The 22870-nt window shown below is 37.8% G+C and overlaps 2 protein-coding genes and 1 pseudogene across 3 annotated transcripts; 2 read left to right on the forward strand and 1 right to left on the reverse strand.

Annotated features, from left to right (window-relative positions):
* Positions 1-14: 14 nt before the first annotated feature.
* LOC122074336 (putative disease resistance protein RGA3) lies at positions 15-2490 on the forward strand. Its single transcript, XM_042639162.1, has 3 exons — positions 15-92; positions 208-2374; positions 2460-2490. Exons 1-3 carry the CDS (start codon positions 80-82, stop codon positions 2488-2490), a joined length of 2211 nt encoding a protein of 736 aa, XP_042495096.1. The 5' UTR covers positions 15-79.
* On the forward strand, positions 1887-22380 carry LOC122072894 (disease resistance protein RPP5-like). 2 transcript variants are annotated; one of them, XM_042637326.1, is made up of 16 exons: positions 1887-3981; positions 5227-5442; positions 5538-5722; positions 5981-6082; positions 6168-6477; positions 6569-6612; positions 6735-6804; positions 8310-8436; positions 8715-8771; positions 8844-8969; positions 9191-9297; positions 10235-10536; positions 12264-12502; positions 18783-18951; positions 20011-20107; positions 21945-22380. In XM_042637326.1, the coding sequence occupies exon 1, from the start codon at positions 2503-2505 to the stop codon at positions 3940-3942; it is 1440 nt and encodes a 479-aa protein (XP_042493260.1). In that variant the 5' UTR covers positions 1887-2502; the 3' UTR covers positions 3943-3981; positions 5227-5442; positions 5538-5722; positions 5981-6082; positions 6168-6477; positions 6569-6612; positions 6735-6804; positions 8310-8436; positions 8715-8771; positions 8844-8969; positions 9191-9297; positions 10235-10536; positions 12264-12502; positions 18783-18951; positions 20011-20107; positions 21945-22380. The 2 variants fall into 2 exon arrangements, with proteins under 2 accessions (XP_042493260.1, XP_042493261.1); XM_042637327.1 differs by lacking the exons at positions 8310-8436; positions 8715-8771; positions 8844-8969; ... (2 more) ...; positions 12264-12502; positions 18783-18951 and having other exon boundaries at positions 6735-8058.
* LOC122072896 lies at positions 17052-18376 on the reverse strand (annotated as a pseudogene).
* Positions 22381-22870: the final 490 nt, after the last annotated feature.

Here is a 22870-nt window from a genome sequence, read left to right on the forward strand (position 1 = left end):
TAATCTGTGTGTGTGCATTTTATGCTTTCTACTGAATTGATTGCTTTTGTTTACACGCATATATATAGGAAAACTGGCTATGAGAGATTATGGTAAATACTTGATGATCTCTTCCATTCTTGAACTGTCTAAAATTTATTTATGCTTTTCTTATTTTTAATTGGGTTTCTACTCGTGAATTGATCGATTGCTGCTTCTTACATATAGGAAAAATGGGTATGAGAGATTATGCAGCTGCTGGTAAAAAGTTGATGATCTCTTCTACCACTCTCGGACGAGGTGTTCAGGAGGAGTATGAAAAGCTTCAGCGTATTGTAAGAGAGGCCAAAGTGATACTCATGGATTTAGAATGGCGACGATTGCGGAGAGGGTATACTGCTGATGTAAGGGGCTGGTTGAACCAGATTACAGTATTATATTGCGAAGCAGATGACATGTTGGACGAGTTGTCATATGAAGCTCATGCCACCACGAGAATTATTCAAATGAAGGAGGAGAAGGCTGATTTGTATTGCATGATCAACAGAAAGGTATGCAATATTATTAAGTGTAATTCCTTGTCACTACCTCGTAAAATCAAGAATTTCCAACATGTGCTAGATGATATGAAAATGGCATTCCCCGATATTGATTATTCCCCTGAGGTTCGAATAAATATCGGTGATATTGATTATGCTTTCCAACAAGTATATAAAAATAGAAGTGGGGATGAAGCAGTAGTAAAAGTTGGAAGCAGAGCGGAGGAGGACAAAACAAAGATTGTTAATATTATTATTAATAATCGACAACAAATGCTCATCTCTGTCCTCCCTATACTAGGGGACCTATTTATTGGCAAGAAAACACTAGCAAAGCTGGTCTTCGATGACGAGTCAATTAAGTCGCATTTTGATCTCAGATTTTGGGTTGGTACTGTGTGGTTCTTGCACTTGAGAGACATTGTAACAGAAATAGTTGAACAGTCTCTTAGAAGAAGTATGGGTGGTATGGGTGGTGGTGATTTACAGCACATGTTAGAAGAGATTTTGAGTGGGAAAAGGTTTTTACTTGTGTTGACTGACGTGTGGTTCCGGGGGCTACCAGAAAAAGAAAGATGGGATAATTTACAAACTTTGTTAAGAGTTGGCTCCAAAGGGAGCACAATTATTGTAACAACAGATTATCGAAGAACTGCAAGAATAATGGGGACAATTCCACCATATGAATTAAGCAGACTATCAATAGAAGAAAGTTGGGCATTGTTCAGGAGAAATGTATTTGGGAGAGGAAGTGCAGTACTAGAGACTCCAAATCTAGTCAGAATAGGATTGGAATTAGTTGAGGAATTCCAAGGTTTTCCGTTCGCTTTAACAATTCTAGGTGCCATGATGCGCTTCAAAACAAATATACAAGACTGGACAACTATCCTAAAAACTATGAAAGCACTACATAGCAATAGCGATTCAGTTATTGAGTCTGCACTGAAGATTTGTTACAATGACATGGAGTCACCATTGAAACGATGCTTTTCATATTGCTCAGTCTTTCCCAAGAATTTTATAATCGAGAAGAAGAAATTGATTCAATTATGGATGGCTCAAGGTTTCCTAGAACAAGAAGCATCATCATCCATTAATGATAATGGTGGTGGAGATCATGATGATGTAATATTAATGGAAGAGGAGGATATAGGTAATGCATATTTCAAATCATTGGTGCTTAGGTCCTTCCTTCGAGTTGTCAAATTCGATGATAATGGTGAACCATTAGAATGCACGATGGATGCCTCTTTCCGTAATTTTGTACAGGATCTACCAACTCCTCGTCATTGCATTCTTGATTTTCGATTGGTTCTTGATTTTCCTGATGATATTTCTTATCATGGTCACTTTTCTAAGAGCCTACGTGTACTAGAACTCAAACACGTCAACAAAGATGAGTTGCCATCCTCAATTGGAGAGTTAATACACTTGAGGTATCTTGATCTTTCCCATGGTCGGTTTAAAGCATTACCTGCTTCCATTTCCAAACTCTACCATTTGCAAACTCTGAAGCTGTTACATTGTAGATTTCTTCAAAGATTTCCAAAAGGTTTAGGGCGACTGCGTAACCTTAAAATCTTGACTTCATTTAAGGTGGGCAACATGAATGTAACCACCGGTGATGAAGCTGGTATTGATGAACTAGGATGTCTACTACAACTTGGAGGAAGTTTGAGTTTAATTGGTCTCAACAATGTGAAAAGTAGAGAAGATGCTAAAGCAGCAAATTTGAAGGACAAACAAAAACTCCAAGAGTTGACATTAGAATGGGAATCAGATTGGCATGTTTGTTCCAACGAGGAAAGCAGGAAACAAGACCATATATTGGAGGAGCTCCAACCTCATCAAAATCTGTTTCTTCTGAGGATAGTACGTTTCAGTGGCACCGAACTCCCTACTTGGTTGAATAATGGGAGTTCACATCTCTCAAATTTACAGGAACTCTCTATTTACTCATGTCACCATGTGAAAGTCTTTGGATATGACAGGCTTGAGATCTCTTCGGAAATTGATGATTTCATATTGTGAAAATCTGGAGTATGCAGGAGTTGAGGGTCTCATGCACTTGGAGCTTTTGGAATTCAAGGGATGTGATAAGCTGAAATCTCTTGGAGTGAAGAAGGGCACAAATCAGGAAGAGCATCAAGTGGGTTCCTCACGAGATGAACAAATGAACAACATACCCAATCTTCGTAGTGCGAAGATGTGGATCGAAAGTTGTGATCGTCTTACAACTTTACCAGAGAAGCTCTTGCAATCACTGACGACACTGCATATAGAAAATTGTGCAAATCGAATGGTTTTGACAACAGGCTTAGAAAACCTTTCGTTGCTTCATCACTTGCAGATAGAAATTTGTCCAAATCTAAAGAAATTGCCAGAGGACATAGGACATCTCTCATCTCTTCAACACTTTTCAATTAGGGAATGCCCTAAGCTTGAGTCTTTATCAGAAGAGATGCAACACTGGAAATCGCTGCAAAAGCTGAGCATAGTTGGTTGTGCATATCTATGGGCTCTACCTGGGGGAATTGCAAAACTTACATCACTTAAAGAATTGGAGATCAATGGATGTGATTCATTGATCTCTTTTCCTGACGAGATGAAAGAATTGATGTCGTTACAAAAGCTGAAGATTGAACATTGTTCAAATTTGAGAGCTCTACCGGACGGCCTCGCCAACCTCTCGTTACTAGAGGTATTGGAAATTTCGAGTTGCAATAGGTTGAAGTCTTTGCCTGGAGGGATGCAACACTTAGCATCACTAGATACATTGAAGATAAAAGGTTGTGATAATCTGGAAAAATTGCCAGAGGAATTGGGGAAACCCTCAACCCTTCGTGTGTTGGCTATAATTGGTTGTCCTAATCTAGAAGTTCTACCTGAGGGATTGAGAAACCTCCAAAACCTCCGTCTATTGGAAATATCTGATTGTTCTAATCTAACCACTCTACCAGAAGGCTTGGGAGACCTCTCATCACTTCGATCTCTGTACATCCAAAGATGCCTTAAATTGACGTCATTCCTGGAAAATTTGCAACAGATGACATCCTTACAAGTACTTTGGTTGATCGAGTGTCCGAAACTAAAAGATTTGTCCACAGGGTTGGGGTTTCTCTCAGCACTTGAGAAGTTGACCATCTGGGGATGTCATAACCTCATCAAGCTTTTTCCTGGGGAGGACTTCTTGGGGATTCAAGCCCTGAACTCATTAAAAGAGCTGATCATTTCGAATTGTTCAAAACTACAAACCCTTCCATACGGATTGGAGAATCTCCCGTCACTTAGAGTGCTGGTTATTTGGAAGTGCTCTGAATTGGAGTCTTTCGAGAACGTGGTAATAGAACTGAAAGAAAGAAAGTTAAGAAAACTAAACATAAGAGACTGTCCTTACCTGGAGACCATAAATGATGCGTCTTAATCCTCTTGTTCACATCATCCTTACTCCTCCACACTACAGGTCCGTTTTCTCGTACATTCAACTAATTTTTTTGCTTTTGAATTTTCATTTTCGACCAATGCTTGAAAATCTAGTGTTTGTTTAGCTACTTATTTCTTCTTTCCCCTGCATTTTCTCTAAATTTCGATTTTGTTTGTTGTTGGAGTTAAGACTCGTGTTTTTTAATGGATACAAAGTCTTGTTCATGGGATGGTTGTGGTTGGCTATTGGTCCTCTGTGAGATCTGGGTCCATTTCTTCTCTTACATTGACATACAAACATCTTTCAAATTATCTTTACTCTTGGCCCTCCTTATGCATGCATTCCTTTTGAGCCTATGAATTGTAATATCTCATTGTTTCCCTCCTAGCAACAATATTTTTCATTTTGGATGAATTTTTTCCTTTCCTTTTGGATGAATTTCACATCTTATAGTTTTGTTCAAACTTCAAAGGCAGATAATTCTCCTTCTTACTTTTACATTTTTGTTTTGAAAGAAAAAATGAATCTTATTCAAGTTTTGGGTAGAGGAACCAGAGCCATAGGAAGGCCCAAATAGAAAATTGTGTTTATTCAATGGTTTTAATGAAGTACACGGGCTTGGCCCTCCGGCTACCATTTCGTATCTATTTCTTCAAGCCTCATTTGTGAACACACACTTCTCTCTGTCTCTCTCTCTGAGAACCTTAAATTCCTTCCTGGTTTACTCAAGATTTTGTTGGTGATGTCTACTTCAAGAATTGATTTTTAAGTCTATAATTTATTATCGTGTTGATTAGGATTTGATTCTTCTCTTCACCTTTTCTGTGTATTTGAATTGTTTGTGGTGGTCATGAATGTAGAAGTGGAAGATGAAAAATTCTTGTATGTTCCAACGCTTGTTTTAGCTAAGTATCCAGAAATTTGGCTTTGTAACTAAGGGATTTGTTGGTAGAGATCTAAGCTTCAGTTGAATTGATGTCAAGTATGAGGAGTAGTTTGAAAGGGAAAAGGCCATGTGGGTGGATTCTGTTATGTTGGGGTTTTTATGAGAAAGCTATTTGAAGCTACTTGTTTTGGGTCTGTCATTGGAAAGATGCAATTATAAAGTTTTTGAGAAAGGCATTTGGAGCTTCTTGTTTTGGGGTTGTTATTCGGAAGATGTAATTGTAAAGTTTTTGAGAAATACATTTTCTTTTCTTCCCCCACACTCCACCCCCAAAAGCAACCCAGCGAAGCTGTATTTCTGTATTATATAACAGTGTTGGATGCATTCCATTTCAGCAGAGAGGTACTGTTATCGGGGAAGCTAGGGAGTTGATAAATCTGTGGATCATCCAAGGAAGAGAGGAGACCTCAATAAGCACCATCAAGGCATTCGTCATATCACACCCTGATTCATTACTTGAATGGGAACCATCGTAAGGAACAGTTTTGTGCTGCCTTGTAATTATCCCGACTGGTGGAAAGTGCTAGAGCACTTTGGAAGAAAATGCAGTTTAGGTGACAACCCATATGTCCATTCAAGCTCTATGGTACTTATACTTTTTGTGTTTTGATTTGATGATTTTAATTTTCTATAGTACATTGTCTTGTAGGGGAAATATGAAATTGATGTTGTTGGTAAGAAATGGGTCTACAGTGGAAAGCCTTTAAGGTCGAATGGAAGGCTGAAATATTTGATAGATGTGATAGCTACGAGTTAATTGAGAAATGTGATACTCGTGTTCTACTAGATCAGTGGAAAGAGCTCATAACTAAGTGGCAGAATGAGAAAAATGAGGTAGGATTTATTTATTTGCCTAGAATGCATTTCTAATTGTTAACTGTGGCTGGCACATAGGTCATTTATGTTATTCGATATAGTGGGATATTTGTATATGAAATAATGAGAGCAGATCAAAACAAAAAATTAGTCATACTGCTGGGCAAAGAAGTTTTACCCATCTTTACAATATTACGATACATTTCTTGTACACAAATACATATAAATGATAATTCTGAAGTAACATGTAACAATTTTTTTTTTTTGGTTCAACAGAGGGCCCTGAAGGTGAGAAGCCTTCAAGGTTCAAGAATATTTATGATTAGACATAAGGAGAAGAACTAACAGCCATTAGATGGGGCTTCATAAGAAACAACGGTATTTATTTCTATGTTATGTATTTGTTGCTGTAAAGACCTTTATTTATTTATTTTTTGCTAACTTCATTTACAATTATTTGTAGACAAAGCTCAATGATGAGTTGAGTCAGTTGCCCAAAGAAACAAGAAATTACAAAGCAATCAAAGAAGGCATCTTCGTGTTCAAGTGCGCTTGCTCGGAGTTGGAGTAAGCCAAAGGACCTTGGACTAACAAAGATGCGGGAGAACACAAAGTTGCAGTGTCAAATGGCAGAGTTGAAGCAAGAAGTGGTGGAAGAAAGCAAGAAGTCGTGGAAGAAAGAAAGAAGTTGATGGAAGCACTGGCGGAAGTTAAAAAAAAGATGAAGCAAGAGCTGAAAGACGAAAAGTAGAAGAATGCATAGGCTCTTTCCAGTATGCAATCACAACTTAGAAAAAGTTACAATGACTATTAATTACAGATTTAATGCAACTAATTTTGATTGAAGATTCATTTGATCAATAGGTCAATGAGGAGATTGCACAAGCAATCATAGGAGAGTGAGAGAGGTAACTATTCTCATAGGAGTTGTTATACATATGTCCCTTGTTCTTCTATAATTGTTTGTTTTCTTTTCTTCTTTCTTCATTTTTACCTAATATGTTCTCTAACAACAGTTTTTTTTTTTTAGCTTCTTCTTTTTTGTTGCGGCTTCAGCCCTAGATCTTCAGAGAATTGCTTCTTCTCTTGCGGGATAATGGGTATATTATTAAGTTTTTAAAATTCCAATTTTGTCCATGTTAATTTCTCGATTGGAATGTTCATGTGTCTATTTTCTTCCATTATGAGATTTTTACTAGTTATGTTTGCAGAGGCTAATTACATGTTCTATGCTCCTTTTCTTGTAATATTATTACTCTAATTCATTAGCGGAGAAATCAGGGACAGAGGGAGCTCATGATACACTAGTAGCAGATTGTGGAGATATAAGTGTGCTGCCTCACTAGATTCAAGAAAACTTGTTAAATATTTTTTTGGGAAAGAGAAGCTTGAAAGGCAGGTAACCCCTGCACCCAGACATGGGGATAAAATGACCACCCTGCTCCTCATGAAATGGAAATCCCACCCCTGTTGATGTTTCAGTGTGCGCTTCCATTGGTCCCCACGTTAATGCAAGGCCACGCTGCCTTTCAGGGAACCCTCTCCGATATTTTTTCAGTACTATGAGATTCCAATCCTTCATAACTAGTAACTGAATGCATGTAACCTTTCATACAAATAAATGCATGGTTCATTTTTTGACAATAATTCAGATCTTCAAAAGCCCGTACTCCAATGGAGTAATGATTAACCTTGCATGAAATTTTATTTGTAGAGTATATCTCTATGAAGTGCTTGATCATGTTGTCGTCATATGTCTTGATAAATTCCTATTTTATAACCAATCTAAATGAAATCTTGTCTGACCATGGGCGTGATCAGCAACTGGGAGAGACTTGAAAGACTAGTCTGATATGGATGAAACCAGTAAAAAATATATCTTCCACTTGGTTGATCTGGCTGGACCTGAAATTCATGTTTCAATCCAGGTGTTTAATGTAGTGTTGTATGTCTTATCATTGCTGGGAAAGTTTAATGTTTAGTTGTAGAATATGGCAGCCTTGTATAACTATAGCTTTTGAATTTTATCTAAGTTTGTTTGGAGTACGTACTGTGAATGAGATTGCTTTTGAATATGGAGGCCTATCTCTCCACCCTTCACTAATGATAAATTAGATAAAACATTACTTTGTATTATGATAGTTCAACTTGGATATGGGAACCATTGCACCTGATTTTGAGGCTAGACTCTCCAAAGCTTATTCTTCTTTGGGTCCTATCGAGTCAGCTAAAGTTCCCAAAAACCACCCTCGAGTGTTGTCAATCCTTTCTTTGTTTCTGGAGAGATCTGTTCAAAAGAATGAAAAGTTACTGGAGACTAAGCAAAAGAAAGATTCAGTTACAATATTTCAGAGGTATCTGCAGCTTCCTGCTCTGTTGTTGCTTACATCTATATTGAGAATTCAATGGACGCCCTCAATGTTTACTGCCTTGTAATTATGAGTGTGCTGGTAGTTGTAAAATTTATTGATTATGTGCAAGTATTCGAGCTTGTAGCCAGATCTCTTTATAGTTGGGTGTCATATATTTGAATTATCATGCCAAACATGAGGAACATAGATGATTGGCCTTCTGAGCTCTTACTATCAACATGACACTTGATCAGTGATTCATCCATCCAAGTTCTGATTCAGGACGTCTTGGATAAGAAGTCGCTCAAGAAGTATGCTGATGTGCCACAGTAATAAAATGCCAATCTATATAGCTAAAGTTGGACAGCACAAAGGAATAAGGTTTGTGGTTAAGGTTACCGTCGCAATTTGGCACCATGAAATTTAAATTCTGTTTGATTTTGGGCCTATGCCTGGTTGAAGAGTCGGCTGTTACGTAACCTGTTATGATCAATGATGTTGGCCTGTGTAGTATATACATACAAAATTGGCGAATAGCAATCATGGCTGAGGTCTTAAGACACATTGACCTGGAAACTAATATGTTTCATCTGAAGAAGCATAGAGTATAAGAAGGGAAGATAAGTTTGTGTCTGAACAATTCGTCCCTTTCCTTGCAGCATCTGACCGACTAGGATGCAGCTCTCTGCCATTAAGCTTTTCAAGTTTGCAAACAAGTATGTCTTTTGCAGGAACCCTAGTTTTTTTTTTTTTTTTTTCATTTCTAATACCTTATCTCTCTATTGCAGATATTGTGGTTTGTATCCTAATGTTGCGGAGGAGGAGATTAAGGCAAATATATTCTCAGTTTGGGGAACTTGTCTATGCTAATATCCTTTGGGTTAAGGATGTTGTTTTGTCCAATTTGGAACTCGGTATGTCCTTGTAAAATTAAACATCTGTTTTACTCATTTGCCTTATTTATCTAAGAAGATTCAAAATCTCTGATAAAAATGTGTGCTGCTTGTTCTCTTTTTTTAATGGTTCATGTGTACTCATGGCTATTTAATTAGACTAACACCACTTTATAGTTCAGCTGAATAATGTTAATCTAGAAGTCAAAAGGTTGTCCTAATTTTTTATTTGACATTTTCAGCCCATGCTGTGCCTCTGCTGGAGAAACAAATAAAGAGGTCGCATGGAACTATTATTGGTCAACAAATAGTTCGCCTTTTATGGAGTAGAAGCTCAACAACTAATGAGGTAAAGCTATTTATTTTTCTGCTGATGTCTGTAGAGATTCTTGCTATGGGGTGTCTAGGTGTTAAAATATGGGGAAGTGCTTTTCGAAGTCATGAATTCCTGAAAGGATAAGCAATGTTTACACCGCCACAAATTTGTAATGAGTTGAGAAAGAAATTGACCAAACTATGTTTTATGAAAAACTATCAGTAGGTTCATGATCTGACATTTTCACCATATTGGACAGGTCTCGGTTAAAAGTACTCTCTTTTGGTGTGGATGTGGGTGTGTGTGTGTGTGTGTGTGTGTATTTAGTGGTTGTCATTGTCTAATTGCTTGAAAAAATTCAGTCCTTTTGACTCAACCTTGATGAGATCTAGATATAAAATCAAGTCTACATTTAATGAAATAGATGATGGACATTCTACAGAAGCCAAAGTAACGGTTCTTGCCTACTGTGGTTACTGTCCGTTTCCAGCATTTGCACCATAGGTATATAAATATGAATCTTGAGCAGCACTATAAAGATGGTGCTGCTTAAGATTCATTTTTATATACCTATGGTGCATATGCTGGATATAGACAATACCCTGCATAGCACAAGTTACTTAACTTTTTAAGTGCTGGGACCTCCATATATTTGTAGAAAGTACTGATTTTTTTTTTTCTGATGAGTCTTAAATTGATTTAAAAGTATTCAAATGTGTTTCTATTCTTAATAGTTTCTTTCTCTTAAAGAAAGGGTGTCAAGCAAGGTTCAAATAAGTGCCGATTCTGATTCAATGAGTAGCCGGCAGTCCACCGTAATTGGCCTAAACCCTAGAAATTTGGCATGAATCAGCCAATTCGAATTATCCAGAATTGGAATCGGTATCAGCCATTCCCTTGACGAATCTCTCTCCCTTGGTTTTTAATGTTTAGTTTTCTTCCCTGCTGAAATTTATTTTGTTCTGTGCAGTTCATGAGAATCAAGATTTACGCATCTACGGTTGTGCAGAGATAGAGAAACCATTGATACCACTCTCCTTCCAGAATTGGGAGACATCAGTTGATGATTTCTAATTCCAGTCTGAAGCTTCTGACCGCTATCAAGGCTTCCACAGCCAATGACAGTGCTGCAGCAGGATTTACCTCCACCCCTGTTACTGGTTTTTGACTTGTATTGTTGTAGAAAAGCAATGCAGAACGTCTTCTCTTTCTTAGCTGTTGAGACATGTAGACACCAAGACCTCTTCTGAGCCACTTTTGGGCCTTATACTGGTGAACACCAACGACATTTACGGGATATGCTTTTTTTTGCTTCATTTGAAGAAACTCTGTTTTTTATTGTTTCATTTTGCTAATTTCAAGCAAATATTGTCTATGCGTACAGTTGTGCCATCCTCTTTCAGTTCTCAATGTACCATTGCAGTCTTTATTCTGAATGTTCAATTGCTGCTCTTGCTGTTCCGGATGTTCATTTAGAAGAATCAGAATAGGCATTGGTCGACACCATATTTTTCATTTTCTAGCATCAGCCACAATCAAAGTATGGGGATAGAATCAGATATGACTCAGGAATGGACAGAATGATTACAATATCTTCAATCATCTCTAAAGGCAATTAGTGGCCTAACCTACTTCTCCCCCTAGCCTAATTGAAGAATGGGGCTCTCTATTAGATATTTTCAGATAACCTTGAGGGAGTGGTTCGGGTTTGGACATGTTTTCCTCTTCCTTGGCTTGGAATCTTATCAGAGCTCGGGTGGAATTGGTCATGTGTCATGATGTTGTATGGTTAAATGGTCTCCTAACACAATCTTTCCTGCAACATAAACATCTCTCTTCTCTTGCCACATGATGCTTCTGTTGGTACGCCCCAAAGAACATTTATCTCCTGTTCTTTGCTTCTCCCATTTCTCCTCTGATTTGGGAAGGGATGCTTCGCAATACTAGTCACCAAGAAGGACTCTTGATTTTGATCGGGAGTGGTAATGGGTTTTGAAGACCTTCTATGGAAAATCTTGCCTTGACCAAGTGGGCATGCTTGCTTTCTATGCTACTATCTATCATGTTTAAATGGATAAAAACTAAGAATGTAGACCAAGAAATCAAGAACTCTTTAATAGATTTTGGTCTCCTTCAAAGTCCAGAGCAAGCTTGATCTCCATGCTACATCATGCTTGGAAACTCCTAAAAATAGGCATGTTGTTCAGTATTAGGATCTTCCTATCCAGTTGCATATTGCTTATAGGAATACCCTTGAGGCTGGTTTTTGTATACAATTTTTTTCCTTTTCATTGTGCCCCTCATTTGGGGGACTGCTATGCATTCTTCTCTGTTCATTGTAAATATAAAAAAATAAATTACTTTGGGCCCCAAGGGCTACCCATTTCAGTAACATTATCGAAAAAATGAAAGCCTAGAGGGCCAGAAACTGGTAACCAAAAGAGATGAAAGACCCAGCCAATTGACAAACATATTAGATACAGAGGAAAATATATGGTTTATGGTGGCTATCTTGTCTCTCTCTAAATAGTTTAGAACCCATGATCTATGGCTTTTCTGATAAAGCCCTTTATAATTGGGAGTTACTTAAAACTGTCTGCAGCTTTGAGGGTCATTTGCTTGGTCCACTAATTCATTCTCTGTATCTAATATGTTTGTCAATTGTTGACATTAAAATATTTACTGTTCTTGTTTCTTGGATGATAGCTAGGAGAATTATAGTATAGTGCTCTTGACTGATCTACTGCATATACCCAAATCTATTTATTTATGGTTTACTAGATCTATTTTTTTTCTACAGGACTTAAATGGTTGTGTTGATTTGGTCAGTTACATCATTTGCTTGATTTGGTTAGCCTTTTTTTTAAATTAATTTGTTATTTCCATCTTGAAGTGCTTATCGAATCTATCTACAAATGTTCAGTTGTACTTGTAGCTACTTATTCAATTTCTTCTTTGCTATATATATATATATATATTTATTTATTTTTTATACCCAGGGTGTTTGGATTTTTGACCCGACTAATCCCTGGTGTCACTGTGATACTGCTTACACATGATCAAGTCAGTTCGAGACGGAAACTCTCATGTGGTGATCCCAAGAAGTTAGGTGCAATAGCGAAAGTTTGATCACGAGACCTCACTTCCTGAGGCAGAGTACCATGTCCTCTCCAAGTTGGCCATTGTTAAAAAATGTATCCACTACTATTATAACGTTCATTCCTATATGGGTAAACAGGTACATCTTTTTTATTTAAATCCTAAATCCTAATTGACGTGAGGTTATTCTCTAGCGCACTTCACTCGCACGGCCATATCTGGTACATATGGTCCCTCACAACTGGATTGTACATAATTTTTTTTAATAAAAAATTGGACTGTACATATAAATGTATTACCACAACTCGATATCAAGTCGAATCTCAAATCTAGAAGCTTAAGCTCTTAGATGGAGAGAAAGAGAGAGAGTCCACCACCATGATCTTGGTAAACTTGAATATATATAATGTACTATCGTCTTATTGAGCAAGCATTGTAATTTAGGGATTTTTTGAACTAAGGTTTCTGGGCGAGTGCTCTTGCTGCAATTTGGGTGTATTTGAGTGATCTCCATTGTAACCTCTCTTCCACAGTAGTGAAACATCTTCTTCTTTGACCAAGGATGTGTCTTTGTTTTCTTCGTATTTGTTGGTGTTTGCTTTAACATATATATATATGTCTTTCGATTTTTATTGTGAAGATCTTGGTAACTAACTACATTGTTCGTTTCTAGCTTAGGGGTCCACACCATGAATCAGTCAATCAAAATTGATTCTTGAGTTGGGTGATTCAATCCGATTCTTTCTGATCTGCTACATTTCCAATTCATTCTAGTCAATTCGAATCACAAAAGGCATTGGCCAAATTTTACCTCCGATTCTATGTTTTTCAAACCTTGATCCACACTGCGTCTTTCTCATGTGTCTTTGTGACATAAGAACAATAAAAAGGAATCTTCTTGTACCAAATGCAAGAGAGCTTGTTGTGCTAGTATCAGTACCAAGCATGGATTAAGGAATTAGTATCGGATTGGATGAATAGGCCGGATTGTATTGTTTCCGGCCAATGCTGATATCGATCTTTGACTGCTTCTATGTTGGTGAATCACTATGGATTAAGGGTAAAATGGTAAAAATAAATGAAATCATGGGCAAATCCATCCAATATGGCCCCGTCTAGATTGTTATTAGATCGGTATTGGCCCAGACTGATACTTTATTGAATACCGGCAATACCATATTCTTGCTTTTTCTAGCATCAGCTACAATCAAGGTTCTGCCATAGTCCTCAACCTTAGCTAGGGAACTTGGTCAGGACATGGAGTATGGGATCTTTTCAAAATATAGACTTTAGGTGGAGTTTAGATCAGGTCCTCCTACGAGAATCATTCTCATTACGGTGCCTGAATCCTGATCCACATATGGAATTCACTCACTGTAAAAAATTTATTGTAAGAAGAGAGAGAACAAGTAGATTTCATGTGTGGATCAGGCACCTTACGAGAATGGTTCTCTTACTAAGACCTGATCCAGACTTCTCTAGGTGGCTCATGTGATTAGGAAGAGGGCAAATATTGATAGGGCTTCTACACTTCTTCGGTTGGACAATTGGCATCCACATGGGGTGTCATATACAACTATGAAGACAAAATTATATATGACTAGGGAATGGATAGAATGGCTACAATATCCTCAATCATCTTTAAAAAGCGATTGGTGGCCAAGCCTACTTCCCTAGCCTGATTGAAGCATGGGACACTCAACCAGATATTGTTGGAAGACCTCGAGGGAGTGGTGATCAAGTTGCTTGGGCTGAATCGGGTTTGGGCATGTTTTCCTCTTCCTCAGCTTGGAACCTCATTAGAACTCCAATGGTCTTACATGGTCCCATGTTATGATGTTGTACAGTTAAATAATTATATACAACTTTGCAGTTTCATGGTATGGATAGCATTCACCCCGTCTCTCTTTATACGGTCTTAATTTCCTCCAACATAAACATCTCTCCTTTCCCGCTTCATAATGCTTATGTTGGAACGCCTATAAGAACATTCATCACCTATTCTTTACTTCTACCTTTTCTGCTTGGATTTGCGAAGGGATGCTTCACAAATTCTAGTCACCTAAAAGGACTCTTGAATTTGAGTAGGAGTGGCAATGGTTTTTGAAGGCCTATGGAAAATCTTGCCTTCACTAAGTGAGCGAGCTTGCTTTTTGTGTCACCATCTATCATATTTGAATGAAAAAAAAAAAAGAAACTATGAATGTACACCAAGAAATCAAGAATTCTTAAATAGTTTTGGGCTTCTATCTCCTTCAAAGTCCAGATCAAGCTTAATATCCATGCTACATTGTGCTTGGATACTCCTAGAACTACGCATGTTGTTCAGTCTTGGGATATTCCTTTCTAGTACCATATTTATTCTCTTGTACCCATTGAATATATATATATTGCATCCGTTTGAAAAAATTTGAAGTCTGAAAAGCTTCTAAAAGCTATAAAACAGGGCCATCTACGAAGTTTCAATCATCAATTTTTTCTCATTCTATGTCTTTCAGTCAGTATTAAGTGTGTGCCTTAGATTTCAAAGTGCCTTGGATTTTTGTTTGTATCATATGAGGGCGAGTGAGATTGTAAAAGAAATATTTAGGAGATATGAGTGTGTGTTGGAACTTGTCAAATTTTTTCCATCAATGTGTCGTTGTTTCTCTCCTTTTTCAATTTTTTTTTCCTAACGACGGGTATCCAGACCTTCAACCTAACTAGTCTCGCGGGCCCATACTGACCCCACAACCACATGAACTGGGTCATACAGGGGTTGAATGAGAACCATTCAACTTTCACCGAAAGTAGAGAAGAGCATTAAGCACCCCCGTGAGTCAATGGCCCCAAGGAGGTAAGAGGGGTCAAACTCAGAACCACACGCTTCTTGGGGCGAAGGTCCCTCTATCCGTTTTCAACATCTGAGTGTTTATTATATATGTAAGTTTGATCTTATCTTAATATATTTGATATAATTATTTTACTACTTCGTTCTGTCTAATTTCTATGATTGCTAAAAATAAATGTTTACATGAAATCTCTTTAATTGATGATTTCATAGAGGAGCCTGTTGCTAAACCCAACAAAAATGGTATATAAAATGCCAAGGACAATTGCGGAGCTTAGTGCAGTAGAACCCATGCTCCAAAGAGATTTTGGTTTCGATCCATTGTTCCTCACATTATCCCCCTTTATTTTCCCTTTGCTCCCATCCTTCTTTGTTAACACAAAGAAAAAGAGAGGAACTTAAAAATTCGTCAAAACTAAATCTAATACTTAAGCTTAACCTATAAACCATTTGAGATTTCAACAAGTTTTCATAACATGTCAAGAAAAAGAATTAAGTACAATAATAGACTTGAGTTGTTGGTAACAATAGAAAGGCAATGATATAATCTGGCATTAAGAACAATAATGGTGGACATTTTACAAATATGAAATACTACAAGGAAAAGAAAATCCTGGAGTAGCAACACTCCCAATTATTTATTTTAGTGACTTCTTCTAACTTAGTTACCTGGAAATCAGCATGGCTCTTACATGCCCTTGTGAAATTTGAAATAGCTGTGCAATACCAAGATGTGCCATTAGAAGCCATACTTGAGTGATAAATTCTCCACCTCTTCTCAGTTGTTGAGCATGGTTAGTCCCTTTACATTGACTTGCAGCATAAGACAACATCTCGATCCACACAGGACTTATTATCTCCCATTTAACAAACTTCTCTCCCTCAAACGATAGCAAAGTTTTTGCCAGCCTACATGCATCAAATAGTACCGACTTGCTTTGATCTCCTTTCACTTCAACGGGTCGAATATCTGTGTTCACCTCAAGCAACTTCTTGCAAGCTTTAATTTTGTCTAATTTTGACTTTGTTTCTTCGAAAAACCTTTCTGCTTCTACTCGAGTATCCCTGAACCTGATTTGCCCAATCCCTTCAGGCATCATAAAAGGACACATTATAAGAAGATACAACATATAATCTGATAATAACTTGCTTGTTTCACGTTGCAATTCCGTGAAAGGAGAAACATTATTATCACACTCGTAGCAGAGATCTGTAGCAATGTGCCAAAGAAGAATGCTTTGATCAAATTCTATATCATTTAGACTCCACTTAAGCTTATCCTGAAGATGACCATTATTTCCAAGTACACCATCACCTCTACTTGTGCACAAATCCTTGACATCCTCAATCTTGGCAACTTTTCTTGATTTTCTCTTGAGCTCTTTGAAGATTAATTCTTTGGACTTGAAGAAGACTTCCTTAGAGTATTTATAGTAGTAGTTTTCTAGTAATTTGTCAACACGGAGGAGCCTTTGAACTTTAGGTAATATTTTGGGTGGTTTATCTTTCACAGAAACACTTAAAAAGTTATACTGTGCCACTAAATTAGACCACTATTAAGTTTGTCTCGAATTCTTGACCCGTTTTGAAGATTGACCCGATCCGACATATTTTGGTGGCGACCCGAATGGGAATTTTTTTGAGATCTGTGATGGAAGCAGAGGGGTTGGGCCGATAGGATCAACCGCGACCCGATGGGTCGACCCACGATTTTTGAGTATATATAATGTACTGTTGCTTGTTGAGAAAGTCATTGTATTCTAGGGTTTTCACGCAGCTGGGGTTTCAGGGCGAGTTTTTCCTCGTCGCTGCTAGGGTGTAATCTCTCTTCTGCATAGTGAATCATCTTCTTCTTCGCCCGAGGACGTAGCACATCACTCTGGTGTGTGAACCTCGTTAAATCTCTGTGTCGTACGGATCTATTGTCTCTTTATTATTCGTGTTTCTTGGTGTTTGATCTAACAACCACTTTTCCTGTAAGACAATGTTTTCTCCAAAACATTGGACTCTACAGGAATGTGCATCTTGTGCTTACTTAGGTAAAGGAATGCCCAGTCAGAGAAAGTCAGAACGAACATGGCATAAATCTCAAGAATCAATGCTCCGATGAACAAGATGTAAGTTATGATTCTATCCACATTTGAATATCGATGGTTATCACCCATCAAGAAGGCCACGAGCAGAATGATTGCAGACAAGAAACTGATGCAACGCAGAATCAAGCCTAGAAGAGAATAGATCAAGGCAGCTTTCGAATAAAGTAAATCATATATGAACCTGAGTTCCACCTCGATTACTTTGAAAGATGTTCTTGATGAAGTGTCTTGGAAGAATTCTCTGCTCTTCTTCCAGTCATCACCACTTAAGATGAGATCCGCAAAGAGACGCTTGAATGTCTCAAAGAATTCATATGCTTTAGGCAAAACCTCTGCATCAGTAAGGTTGGATTCACTGCCTATGCTGTTGGAAGGATTATTTGGTTTCTGCTGATGAGCTTCTTCGTGTTCGTCAAGCATTTCCAACTGAAAATCTTCAATCCTTCCCACAGTGACTCTGGACCCTTTGGCTTGCTTAGAATCATAATCGTTCATGAATTGGGCATAATTGGGGCCTGGATCTGGACGATCAAGCATAGAGTCTCTGAAATGTTCCTTACTTGCCAACCTGAGAACCCATGTCCTTTCCCCATACTTGACAATTCCAGGGACAAACATGAAGATCGTAAGAATGGAGACTCAGCTATAAGTCCATGACCTGATCAAAACATAAACTGCAATACCAACTTGTTGGACTAGTCCAAGAAAGTGCCTGAGCCACAATTCATTATCTTCTAAGGAGTAAGCAGTGATGGTGTCCGGACCACCAAGGTGCAAAAGCAGAAATGGAGCCCAGAGAGTCGTTAGTTCAGTGCTGCCAGGCTGTCCTTGACCGTGGGAGAGGGCACCAAGGGCAGTAGTTGCTACAGTGTCTGCAGATAAGTAATATAACCAAAGAACAATTCGCACCCAGAGAGTAGCCATGTACTTTCTACGACTACCCAAGAAGATGAGAATGACTTGTAATAGAAGGCTAAGAACAACCAGAACCCGGAGCTCCCATTCATTCCAGAGCTTTTGAACCTCTTCTGAGAAAACCTCCACGATCCTACTCCTCTTCTCTATAACCAGCAAACTGCTAATGACTGAAAACCCACAAAAAAATTAGTTGCAGGGGGAGGCAGGGGAAGTAGTGTTCAGGAAGTGAAAAGTTCATTTAATTCTTCAAATCAACTTTTCACGAAAATATATCTTCCACTTGGTTGATCTGGCTGGACCTGAAATTCATGTTTCAATCCTGGTGTTTAATGTAGTGTTGTATGTCTTATCATTGCTGGGAAAGTTTAATGTTTGTTGGTAGAATATGGCAGCCTTGTATAACTATAGCTTTTGAATTTTATCTAAGTTTGTTTGGAGTACCTACTGCGAATGAGATTGCTTTTGAATATGGAGGCCTATCTCTCCGCTCTTCACTAATGATAAATTAGATATAATATTACTTTGTATTATGACAGTTCAACTTGAATATGGGAACCATTGCACCTGATTTTCAGGCTAGACGCTCAGAAGTTTATTCTTCTTTGGGTCTTATCGAGTCAGCTAAAGTTTCCAAAAACCACCCTCGTGTGTTGTCAATCCTTTGTTTCTGGAGAGATCTATGCAGAAGAATGAAAAGTTACTGGAGACTAAGCAAAACTAAGATTCAGTTACAATATTTCAGAGGTATGTTGGTCACATCTTCAAGTACTAAAGCTCCAGCTTCCTGCTCTGTTGTTGCTTACATCTATATTGAGAATTCAATGGACGCCCTCAATGTTAACCACCTTGTAATTATAAGTGTGCTGGTGGCTGTAAAATTTATTGATTATGTGCAAGTATTAGAGCCTGGAGCCAGATCTCTTTATAGCTGGGTGTCATATATTTGAATAATCATGCCAAACATGGGGTACATAGATGATTGGCCTTCTGAGCTCTTACACACTTGATCAGTGACTCATCCATTCAAGTTCTGATTCAAGAGAAGTCGCTCAAGAAGTATGCTGATGGACCACAGTAATAAAATGCCAATCTATATAGCTAAAGTTGGACAGCACAAAAGAATAAGGTTTGTGGTTAAGGTTACCGTCACAATTTGTCACCATGAAATTTAAATTTCGTTTGATTTTAGGCCTATGCCCGGTTGAAGAGTCGTCAGTTAAGTAACCTGTTATGATCAATGATATTGGCATGTGTAGTATATATATACAAAATTGGCGAATGGCAATCATGGCTGAGGTCTTAGACACATTGACCTGGAAACTAATATGTTTCATCTGAAGAAACATAGAGTATAAGAAGGGGAGATAAGTTTGTGTCTGAACAATTCATCCCTTTCCTTGCCAGGAGGAGATTAAGGCAAATATATTCTCAGTTTGGGGAACTTGTCTATGCTAATATCCCTTGGGTTAAGGATGTTGTTTTGTCCAATTTGGAACTCGGTATGTCCTAGTGAGATTAATATCTGTTTTACTCGTTTGCCTTGTTTATCTAAGAAGATTCAAAATGCCTGATAAAAATGTGTGCTGCTTGTTCTCGTTTTTTAATGGTTCATGTGTACTCATGGCTATTTAACTAGACTAACACCACTTGATAGTTCGGCTGAATAATGTTAATCTAGAAGCTAGTCTTTTTATTGATGTCATTTATACTTCATTGTTATATCCTTTCTAACAACTTTATCCCCTCTTTATTTACTGACTTTTATACAAAAGGTTGTCCTATTTTGTTATTTGACATTTTCAGCCCATGCTGTGCTGCTGCTGAAGAAACAATAAAAAGGTCGCATGGAACTATTATTGGTCAACAAATAGTTCGGAGTAGAAGCTCAACAACTGATGAGGTGAGTCTATTTATTTTTCTGCTGATGTTTGTAGAGATTCTTGCTATGGGGTGTCTAGGTGTTAAGCATATGGGGGAGTACTTTTCGAAGTCATGAATTCCTGAAAGGATAAGCAATGTTTACACTGCCACAAATTTGTATTGAGTTGAGAAAGAAATTGACCACACTATGCTTTATGAAAAACTATTAGTCGGTTCATGATCTGACATTTTCACCGAATTGGACAGGTCTCGGTTAAAAGTACTCTCTTTTGGTGTGAATGAGGGTGTGTGTGTGTGTGTGTGTGTGTGTTTAGTTGTTGTCATTGTCTAATTGCTTGAAAAAATTCAGTCCTTTTGACTCAAATTTGATGAGATATAGATATAAAATCAAGTCTATATCGAATGAAGTAGATGATGTACATTGTACAGATACCAAAGTAACGGTTCTTGCCTGCTGTGGGTACTGTCCGTATCCACCATTTGCACCATAGGTATATAAAGATGAATCTTGAGCAGCACCATCTTTATATACCTATGGTGCTGCTCAAGATTCATATTTATATACCTATGGTGCATATGCTGCATACGGACAGTACCCAGCATAGCACAAGTTTACTTAACTTTCTAAGTGTTGGGACCTTCATATATTTGTAGAAAGTCTTGATTTGTTTTTAAGATGAGTCTTAAATTGATTTAAATGTATTTGAAGGAGTTTCTATTCTTAATAGTTTCTTTCTCTTTAGTAAAGGGTGTCAAACATGGTTCAAATAAGTGCTAATTCATATTCAATCGGTATTCGGGAACACACCATAATTGGCCTAAACCCTAGAAATTCAGCATGAATCGGCCAATTCAAATCAGCCAGAATTGGAATCGGGATCAGCCATTTGTTTCCAAATTTTAAAACCTTGGGGTCAAGTTAGTAGTTCCAAAGCAGTTAAAAAGAATTTATTTTTAAAGTTCCCTCTGTTCTTTCTTATTAAACTTTATAGAGGATTTAAACCCTTTAGTTCCTGGTAAGATTTTATGGAATAATGAGAGATGTAAACACTCTAGTTGTATATGAATTTTGATGGAATAATGAACTGCTATTCTCTCTCTCCCCTCTTTCTTTCCTTCTTCTACTGAAACTTTTTTCTCAATGTTATTGTTTGTTGGTACTGTTCAAAGTCTCAAAGCTTTCTTATTTCTTTCCTTAGCTTATATATTATACCATAGAGGACTGGATTGTATGCGCGAACTACCTCCTTATTTTGTTCATTTTCCCCTTTCCTATTATATTCGTTTTGGAATCAAAATGTTTACATACCCCCCCCCCACTCTCTTCATCTGTGTCCCCATTCCCTCCCCGTCTGCTCCTCTCATCCCTCGTCTCTCGCCTCCCCCACCCCCTTTCTCCCAATGAAAACCCCTTCCTTCATTAAGCCCTACTCTGTCCTCCTTCATCTCTTTTAAATGGAATTTAGACTTCCTGGCCAACTTTGATCTATCTAGATCTGCAGATTGATGTTGTAGGTCACCCAAGATACCGCTTCAGTTAGAAGCATGTATTTCTTTTTTTTTTGGAGGGGGGGTGTTGGAGGGCTTGTAGACATTCTAATCTGCTGATGGCAATGCCGAAGGTGGGTTAGTTTCATCTCTGTCCTCTATAAATCTGCTATTGTAATTGGCTAATTGCCTTCTTTCTGTTTATTTTTTTATTCTTTTTCTCTTAATACAAATGATCTTTTAGCCAAAAATTAAAAAAAAAGGAATTGAAACAATGCAACTTCTGTCTGGTTTGTTCATGAATCCCTCTCCCCCGGTTTTTCATGTTTAGTTTTCTTCCCTGCTGAAATTTATTTTGTTCTGTGCAGTTCAGGAGAATCAAAATTTATGCATCTACGGTTGCAAAGAGATAGAGAAGAGAATCCATTGATGCCATTCTGATTATAGATTTGGGAGACTTCAATCAATGATTTCTAATTCCAACCTGAAGCTTCTGACCCCATCGATGCTTCCACAGCCGATGTCAGTGCTGCAGCAGGATTTCCCTCCACCTCTGCTGCTTGTTTTTTACCTGTATTAATGTAGAAAAGCATTTCATTCTTCTTAGCTTCTGATAAATGTGAGACGCCAAGACCTCTTTTAAGCAACCTTAAGACCTCATACTGGTGAATGCCAACAACATTGTTGCCCCATTAGTTTTAAGTCTCTTAGGTTTCCTTAGGATGTGCATTTTTTGCTTCTTTTGAAGAAAATCTGTTATTTATTGTGTTCCTTTGGCTTATTTCAAGCAAATATTGTCTATGCTATACAGTTGTTACATCCTCTTTCAGTTCTCATTATACTGTTGAAGTCTGTATTCTGAGTGTTCAATTAAATGGAATGTTCAATTCCTGCTCTTGCTGTTCCGGATGTTCATTTAAAAATAAAGCAATTATAAATTTTTTATTTTTTATTTTTTGGGGTTGATGTAGCTCGCTTTGGCTCTGTTTGGTTGTAAGGGAAGAGGAAGGTTTACCCTTTTTGAGTCGTTTGGTTGCAGGGGAAGTAGAGTAAACTTAGCAAAGCTGTTTGGTCTGATGTAAAATTTAAAGATTTGTAATCCAGCTTGCTTTACCAACTTGTAACCAATACACCCATCCCTATTGGCTCTAGTCCACTTATTATAGCTTTTCCTAGTAGTTTATTTTATGCATCCAAGTAGCACTTCATTCTGGAACTCCCCCCTGTTTCCTCTTTCAAATTTCAAGAAGGCCACTTGTCCACCCAATACACGGACAATGATCTTTCCAAGACA

This window comes from Macadamia integrifolia, chromosome 3 (assembly GCF_013358625.1).
Source record: "Macadamia integrifolia cultivar HAES 741 chromosome 3, SCU_Mint_v3, whole genome shotgun sequence".
In the NCBI taxonomy this organism is placed as follows: domain Eukaryota; kingdom Viridiplantae; phylum Streptophyta; class Magnoliopsida; order Proteales; family Proteaceae; genus Macadamia; species Macadamia integrifolia.